General features: G+C 34.7%; 1 protein-coding gene across 1 annotated transcript; it reads left to right on the top strand.

Annotated features, from left to right (window-relative positions):
- Positions 1–1758: 1758 nt before the first annotated feature.
- Positions 1759–4791, top strand: LOC120358464. The gene is made up of 3 exons (XM_039452803.1): positions 1759–2648; positions 3022–3210; positions 3301–4791. The coding sequence occupies exons 2-3, from the start codon at positions 3030–3032 to the stop codon at positions 3879–3881; spliced, it is 762 nt and encodes a 253-aa protein (XP_039308737.1). The 5' UTR covers positions 1759–2648; positions 3022–3029; the 3' UTR covers positions 3882–4791.
- The last annotated feature ends 4833 nt before the right edge of the window (positions 4792–9624 follow it).

Below are 9624 nucleotides of genomic sequence, written 5' to 3'. Positions count from 1 at the left end.
TGTTTGGAATTCAATTCTTGATTCCCATATTATCAGGCCATTTTTTTTAAATATCTGATTTGTCTAATGGAAATCTAAGTTTATAATATGAACAAAAATTAATAAATATATTCATTTATAATTGGAGATATTCGACCATTAATGTAATACATACAAATTGAAATAAAAACGCCTTGTACGGTCAAACTGGATCTTAATGCTTTTTATAAATTTTAATTGTGTGATATTTATATACTTTTTTTCAAATTCAACCGACTACGCGTCGAATTACTTTTCCAGTCAGAACGCAGCTATAAGTTGAACGGACGGAATCCGATAGCGCACGGTGTGATGGCCCACCAACTAATCATCTTGACTTATCTAACCCAACCAACGGAAAAACTTTAGGCATCGGCCACTGTGAGTGGTGGTGGGCTATCAGTTTTGTGCGCTATCGGAATCTGCCCAAGTTGAACATGAACAGGTAATATCATATTTATTAAATTAGAAATAATTTAATAATTAGCAATGCTAACTTGTATCTTAATGCTAGAGGAGTTTTTATTTCAATTTGTAAACATTCATTTATATTTACAATTACAAAAAATTGTTATAATCTTACTCGAAAAAGGAATATTCTGATTCATGTATTCGCTTCCGTATTCGCTTCATGTATTCGCTTCCGTTTGCAATATATACAATAATGATAAAGGTTATCAAACGAATACTGTTTAGTTTCAATTGTATTATACATGAATGGTCAAAGCAATCTTCTGTGAAATGATCAGATCATAAAGTGGTCGAGTTGGTTGGTATCCAATTTTTAACAGGATAATTATTTAGCCATTGTTTTAGAAGTTAATGATTGTTGAGAGGAAATCTACAATATGTTAAGGGATATAATATTAAAATTTTGAGCTATTTAAATTGATTGTTATAGATAAGACAAAGATAACTTTTATATAGATATAATATATAAAACTGTATCGGAATTTCTCAAAAATGAGATGAAGATACAATAATCCATCAATCCAGAGAAAAACAACTTCAAAAAAAGTACATATAAATAAAAGTAATACAATAAGGCTGTTCTATAATGAGTTGAAAACGCTCCGTCGCCAGTTGCAAAGATCCTTCAAATGTAGACTCTAAGACGTTTAAAAAAAAAGCATGTGGTCCCGTGGTGCTGTGTGCATCATAGTATTATTGAGAAACACAAATATTCATATCAATAGACGAAATAAGTTTATATATGAAAAAACCTCGATTTATATCCCAATGAAAAAATAATATTTTTTAATTATTTTTTAATAAAAATTTTTTTATTTTTAATTAAATTATTGTATTATATTAATATATATTTTCTAATTGCATTCTTATTTAAACAAATAACAAGTTATTCTAGAAAAGTTATTCTAGATGCTTTTCTGCATTTGCGAAATGTAAGTAAAAATGTAGTAAAAAAGAATTGTAATTTTATATTTGTTTATATAAATATTGTGCTTTAATTATACATATTTCATTTTTTCGATAACGTATATTGACCTGATCTACCAGTTATATACACATATCAGTATCAAGTGTTTATAAGTCATCATGAGGAATCAATTCGCAGCGATCACGGAAGTCAAGCAACGTTCACCAGAGTCGCGACTTGGATGGGTGACCGCTTGGAAATTTCCGAAAAAATATTCCCAAGATCTTATTTTTTGCGAAAAATGTTTTTAAAATGTTACACAAATATTGTTTTGTTTATTGGAATTATGTGATGTAATAATATTTATGTGAATATTTTTGAAAAATGGGATGTTTTAATGCAATATTTCAAAAAGCGGACATCTTAAGGCGGTGCTGGACAACATATATACCCATATAGCACGCCTAAATATGGTTTCCATTGCATATACGTAACATAATTTCAATTTCAACTAATACATATCGGATATGTATTTGACATGAAACGATGGAAGCAAATTTAATTTCAATTTGCTTCCATATGATTTCCTGTGAAATGTAGATCTGTTATGTGTCTGAAGTGAAATAAATTCGTATCGCTGTTACGTAATTCCAAGATGGTATCAGTTTGGTGTCGGATATGTATTTAATGTTAAATTATTATTCTCAACACAAGAATTACGTACGTAAGTTAATGCAGTCACATCAAAAATTAAATTATTATTATCCTGATAAAAGATTATTTACAGCAGTGTAAATACGGTAAAACGATAATATACGTATTTATAATATACAGGGTATTCATTAATGATTGTATTTATGTTTTTACCATAAGAGATGACTTATCGACTTCACTTGTAACTTACTAAACGCTCCTTAGATGACAGCTACGTACCTCGTCAGCCAAACGTGAACAAACAGATTATTCGGAGAGTCTGCTATCAATTTCTATTGCTAGAATTCACACAGATTCTGCAATATCTGTCAGCAAACAGCTGTCACAAATAGGACAGAAACTGTTGGCATCATATGCTGGCAGCTCGCTTGCATAGTGCTGTCATTCTACTGGCAAATAGGATCACGTAGGACATCAACAGGTTCTGTTAACAGAACGTAAGCAGAATTTGAGATCAGTTTGAGTTTAAATCTGCCAACACGTCTTGATCGAATCTGTCGCCAGCTTGCTTACACAGTACTAACATTTTGTTGACTGGGTATGCACGTATATAAATATTATATATACAGGATGTTCGATAATGGTTGTCCCCACGTTAGGAGCATTTAATTGTAATTTCTAATATAATAATATGTTAGAAATATATATCCGTCGGTAAATCATGCTCTTATGATAAAAAATGGGGACAACCATTATCGAACATCCTGGGCTGCGTTCAGATTCCCCACCAGGGTACACCCAGACATCATTCTATCCTTGTTTAATATTTGATAAACAACAAAGATAAAACGACATCATGGTGCACCCGGGTGAGGAATCTGAATGCAGCCCTGTATGTATATAATATAGGTCTTTGGAAATTTTTTAAGAAATTAGAAATTTATTTAATTGTGCATATTTTTTCTTCAAAGCATTAATTATGTCAGGCCGTAAGAAATATTCGTCGTATTCCAAAAGTCATCGCAGATATTTAGTTGCCATTGAAACTCGGAATGATTTGGACAGAATTCTGAATTGTGAAGACAATCATATTCAAGAAGTCACTGATCATGGGTTATCAAATGATATGCTGCAGGCTGCTAGATCTCTTCAATCCAATGGTAATATTTTAATAATTAAAGTTAATTATTTGGTATCTCTGTCTCAAAGTCAGCTCTGTCAATCTTGATAATTAATTAGACATTTTTCAGGCGATAATTCTCCATCTATATTACCTGATAATAAATATCATGAACCTGAAAATGTAAGCTTAGATAATGACCCAGATAATGACCCATTATCTGACGATGAAGATAATTATTATGACTGTGATATGTTTGAAGACGATGAAGATCTTAATATTAATGCTACTGGTACTATAGATAGTACAATTAATGAATGCTCCAATAACTTAGAAATAGTTAATAATGCGATACCAAGATCTAGCTTATTGAATAAAAGTGAAAGAGAAGGATTCATATTGGAATTAAGACATTGGGCAATAAAATATAAAATTTGCCTAAATGCAATCAGTGACCTTTTCCAGATATTAAAAAAGCATATTTCGTTGTTATCTTTTTTGCCTAATGATTTCAGAACATTTTTAAGAACACCGCGCGAAAGTCATATAATTAATTTAGCAGGAGGATTATATTGGCATTATGGTTTACGTAATATTGTAGAAAAAATAATTATCCAATATGAAAAATTGGCACCCCCATCAAATAATATAAATTTACTTTTGAACGTAGATGGTTTACCTTTATCAAGATCTTCTAAAGTTTCATTTTGACCTATTTTAGTATCAGAAGTACATTTGAAGGAAGTTTATATGGTAGGCTGTTACTACGGAAATGACAAACCGAACAGTGCTAATGATTTTTTAAAAGAATTTGTTCATGAATTAATTAGTATAAATGATAAATTGCCTATACAAGTTTCACTTTATGCAATTGTTTGTGATGCTCCGGCAAAATCTTTTATATTGTCCACTAAAGGTCACACCGGGTATGCCAGTTGTTCTAAATGTTGTATTTATGGCGTATATAAAAATGGTTCAGTTTCTTTTGTTGAACGTGTTCCGAATCGTCTTCGAACTGATACGGATTTTCTGAATCAAACGGATATAGATTATCATAAGAGGGAAACAATATTAACAATGATTAATAATTTAGGTTTAGTATCAAATGTACCTTTAGATTATATGCACTTTATTTGCTTGGGAGTCGTTAAGAAATTATTGCTTTTATGGATAAAAGGCCCTTTATCGGTACGTCTAAATTCTGTTAAAATTCAACAAATTTCAGAATTATTAATAAAAATGAGAAAACGAACTCCTAAAGAATTTGTAAGAAAACCAAGAAGTTTAAATGATATGTATTGGAAAGCTACAGAATTTCGCCACTTTTTATTGTATATATTGTGTTAAAAGGAATTGTAGAGCATAACATCTATATTAATTTTTTAACTTTACATGTAGCTATATCGATTCTCATTAGTCCAAAATTGATTAAAAACCACAATAATATTTTATATGCTAAAAACCTACTGATTTATTTTGTAAATTCTTTTATAGTCATATACGGAGAAAATTTTGTATCACACAACATTGTCACGTCCGTGACGTTGCGAGTATAAATTTTTTCGACACCGGTACAAAACAGACGGGCAAGCCAGCATTCGCTAACAAATCTAACTGTCAGGTCGCATCCTGTTCTTAACATTTTCCAGCGCCGGATAGTCGCGGCAGAATGATCTGCACGCACGGCCAGTAAGTCATAAAAATCATAGACTAATGTCTATTTAACATTTCCCAGCGCCGGATAGTCGCGGCAGAGCGATCTGCACGCACGGCCAGTAAGTCGTAAAATCATATTTAACATTTTCCAGTGACGGAAGGTTGCTAGAGGAAAACTGCGCCTACGACACTCGAAAAGTTATAAAATCTCAACCCAACATTTTCCAGCGCCGGATGGTCGCGGCGGAGAAGTCCGCCCGCACGGCACTTGAAAGACACCGCGACAGAGAAATCTGTTGCGCGACCGTTAAAGTCATAAAATCGTGAACTGACATTTCCCTGACATTTCTCAGTGCCGGATGGTCGCGGCGGAGAAGTCCGCTCGCACGGCACTTGAACTTGAGTTTTCTCATTTAAGAAATCTGAGTGGTGGTTGCATCAGCAGCAACCCCCACTAAGGGTACCGACTTGCCGCGCTTTTTTCAGAGCTTTGTCTCAAAAATCGTATAAATAGAGATGCAGCCCGCGACGCAGGGCAGTTCGAACTCGACAGTAGAGATCAGGGCTAGTGTAGCCAGGACGGTTCCGTGTCGCAATTGTAGCGACCGAGTTCCCCTGAGCTACTAGTTCGCGTTAATCCAAGCGAGTCACTCTAACTCCAATCTTAATTCTAATTCGAAAACCCACTCTAAATTCAAACTAACTCAAATCCTAAATCAAGATACATTCTAATTCCAATTCTAATTCTAATTTTAAGCCTAACCCTAAATCCACCGTTATTTCAAATTTTACTGTAAGCTTAATTTTAATGTAATCGTAGTTTAAATTGCGCTTTTGTAACTCACTTCTTTTACTCTTTATATCCTAGTAATAAAAGGGTAGTTTATATACAAATGCTTTTCACTTAATTTCCACGCTTAACCTCCCCCGCTTCCATGCATCCCCGCTTCCATGCATGCAACACCGCGACGTGAGTGTAGTGCATAAACAGAAGTATCACGATCAAGGCCCGAGGACAACCGGACGGCCGGGAAGGACGAGGACGATCATCACCTGACCAGAGCGGCTACCAAGGCATAGGCAACAGTTTCAACAGCAACTGCCATTCTAAAGCTAAGTCGCAACGTCCAACAAAGCATGTCACATAACGCGTATTTTTCAACTCAAGCCCCATATTTCAATTGGCTTAACTCCGCGTTGTGTAGCCTGGCCACCTTCCATCAGACCAAATTAATCACACCATCATTTGCGACAGGTGCCAAAATAACCTCCCCCTTCGCGACCGCATATTTTACAACTCAGTCACGCGTCACTATTTAATTGTCGGCGGGGACGAAGAAGCCATACGCTGCTCGTCCTGCAATCGTTTAATCTCATTTCCGGAGACCGCGGTGGATTGCGTCGAGTGCTATGAAGCACTGAACGACCTCGCGCGTCATTTGTACGACTCGGAAAACAAGCCATACCTTAACACCGAGCCTACTATAATAGAGATCGAAGAGACGTGCACATGTTTATGCCCTGAAGAGTAATAAGTAAACGGTAAATTAGAGTATGTGCCCACCGCAGCGTATTGCCATTTTCTTGGTCCGTGCTCAACGCGAAGCGAATCGCTCGTTCGGTATATGGTTACGCAGTGCCCAGTGCGTAACCTCTCTGTATTTTCGCAACAACGACCAATCAACGGTATTATGCCTCGAGTGTAAAAGCAAACACTCGAGCTCTAAGAAAGAAAATTATCTTGGGGTAATTACCCACTATATCTATCTTGGCCATCCATACAATCCGCAAAAGTGCGATTCTTGCCGCGCGCCCGTAGCTGCCCGCCGTCACCCTTTCGATTGTGACCGTTGCCCCCACGAGTTGGTAGCATTCATAACTTATTTAATTCGAGAAGGAGATAGTCCCTGGAACGATTCCGACGCTACCATACTCGCGCTCTCGCGGCACCCCTTCTAAAGTTACAAAACTCCCCTCACTAGGCCATCGGTCGCGGAAAATCAGGCCCGTCTGCCGGTAAATCTGGCCACGCGATCCGCTCCTGGGCTGTGGAGCCCCCGAAGCTTAGGCTTCGAAACAGCCAGTTTCGCCGAAACGCGCGTATTCCGCTCAACGGCGACCGCGCTCGGTCGGGACGTAACAACATACATAACTTATTGCATCTTAGCACAGATGTTCAGAAATTTGGGGCACTAGATGAATTCAGCGCTTTTTGTTTTGAAAATTATTTGCAAATTTTAAAAAATATTTTAAGAAAATCAGACCGGCCTTTGCAACAAGTTGCACGACGTTTTGGGGAAATGCATGCATGTGAATATCAATTTCATCCAAGTATCCAATTAAATACTATTTTGAAAAACAAACATAGTTCAGGCCCTTTGCCAAATAACATAATATTAAATGGTCTTAATCAATATAAAATTCTTAAAACCCATTTATATTATATAAATTATATTATATAAACAGAAAAGAAGAATAATCGTTGTGTATTAAAAGATGGTTCCATCATTTGTGTTACTAACATTATTCAATTACAAAATTTGCAGATATTTGTTATCGGAACAAAATGTAACAAACTCAACACTTTATATTCTGTACCATGCTCTTCTGAAAAACTTAATATTTATGTTATTAGCGGAACAACTGACATCACTGTATGGCCTTTCACTGAAATTGAAGGTAAAGTTTATAATTTAATAAACAGTAAAAATGAAAGTATTGCAATTCCCCTACATCATACAACTTTAAATATGTAAGTTTTCATAAAATATGACAGATTTAAAAGGTATAAGTCAATGTTATGTAAATTTTATTGTATGAATTATGGAATTTTTAGCAAAATAATATATACGTAATAAAACACATTCAACCAACTTTACTTTATTTCAAGTTGTTAAGTACTAAATTGAAATTAAATTCTTTGTCTTTCCAAGAGTACGAGTCAATCATGTAATTTCACGTGAACCTTTTCACGTTTCACTTTTCACTTTTCATTTTTCACTCATAGAGAATTCACGTGAATCTTTTCACGTACAGCTATTATGTATTAGATTAAATACGCAAAAGTTTAGTTTGGATTTCAAAATTTACGTTTTTATTAGTTGAAAAAATTAAATAATAAATATAAAATATTTTCTACATTTCAAGATGTAATTGTTACTGAAGCACATACATTTGGCTTAGTTCGTACCTTTCTATTTTTATTTTATTGATTTCTAATCGCTTCAGAGGCAACTTTCAAACTTTTTTTTTCAAATTAAACATTTATTTATGTAAAAGAAAAAATTGTAAAAGAATATAATATATTTCTAAATAAACAGCTATATTTTTTAGTTAGGTTGCATTAATTTAATTTACAAATATAATATTATTTATTTTTGATGATTTATACTGTAATAATTACTTTATTATGTTGTAATCTAATATTAAAAATGATCGACCCCTAGGGAAAATATGCAGTAGTACCGAAGACAAGAAAACAAAAAAGAATAAAGTGAATACAGTTTCGAAAATTCTGACCGATATCAAACCCACTGCGAATACATTCCAGTAGTCGATTTGCCTGTGCAGTTGCTATATAAATTATTAATTTTTTTAGACGCATTTCCAAACCACCCTGGAGGTATCGTCATGGCTCGTTTCGTTTTTTTTTTGTGGAACGATCGCCAGTAGCCCTATGAAACCACACAATAAATTTGATCAGTTAAAATTATATAAACTATTAAACCTCTGTGCACGTAGATGCTGTAGCTTCAGGTGAAGCATATTCTTGTTGCTTAGGTTTTGACAGATACAGCAAGAGGTGAGTAATTGAGGAGAAGATTGCTCCCAGTAGATGCAACCCCCAGCCATATGCTGAATGCAGTGCATAACTGTGTACTGTCGTATCTATAATCATCTTAACGACTTTTAAAATTATCCAGATGCCAATAATTCCTGCACTAGCTGTTCCGAATTGCAGGAAGCCATTCCATAGCTTTTCACTAGCAAAGGTAGCAATTTTATTGAGCGTTTCTTCATTAAGAAAATCTGTTAGTGAAATTGGTGAAGGGACACGATGTCCAACTTCTTGCTATGGTATTGATAAGGCTACACTCTCTACGGGAAACATAATGTGGTCACGCAACCTGGAAAGATCGTCTTGGGAATATATTCCACTATCGGCAAGATATTGTGCATCACGATATTTCCAGGTCGGTTTCAGCATTGGTTCCAACGTCTGAGGCGGGGATACTGCCGCAGGTTTTGGGGTGAGACTTATCCAGCCTCCTTTGATCTTATACATAAGTGGTAGCAAAGGATTGCATTCAACTGGTGTGCCGTTGTTAACGAGAATATGAGTTTTTGGAGACAAATACATAAACCTATTTTGTAATGATACAGGTAATTCAAGATAACACTCTTCAGTTGCACGACGCTTGACTTCTGTGGGAATACATTTAATAATATGAGCTACTTCCCCTGATATGGTGGCCATATAACCTGGACCTTTCATTATATTGTATGCAAATGCATCGGGTTGAGTATGAGCTAAGTTTATTGAGTTTCTTAACACTTGTTGTTCCAATTTACATTTTTGATTAAGAATATTATCATACAGGCTTTGCATCTGATTTTTTATGTGTTTTTCTACGTAAACAAATTTTGAGTTAACATAAGCAAAAATATCTAAATTGTTAATTGAGATTCGAGTAAGTTTAGAGAAAGGATTAAAATTAATATTATTTGTTTCTACGATTATTAATTTAGGGTGTTCAGTCTGTATTAAAGTGAAGCCGCATACATAATATTCTGACTT

This window comes from Solenopsis invicta, chromosome 8 (genome assembly GCF_016802725.1).
Source record: "Solenopsis invicta isolate M01_SB chromosome 8, UNIL_Sinv_3.0, whole genome shotgun sequence".
In the NCBI taxonomy this organism is placed as follows: Eukaryota; Metazoa; Arthropoda; class Insecta; order Hymenoptera; family Formicidae; genus Solenopsis; species Solenopsis invicta.
The sequence above is the reverse complement of the archived record's forward strand: the minus strand, read 5'-3'. Positions and strand labels throughout refer to the sequence as shown.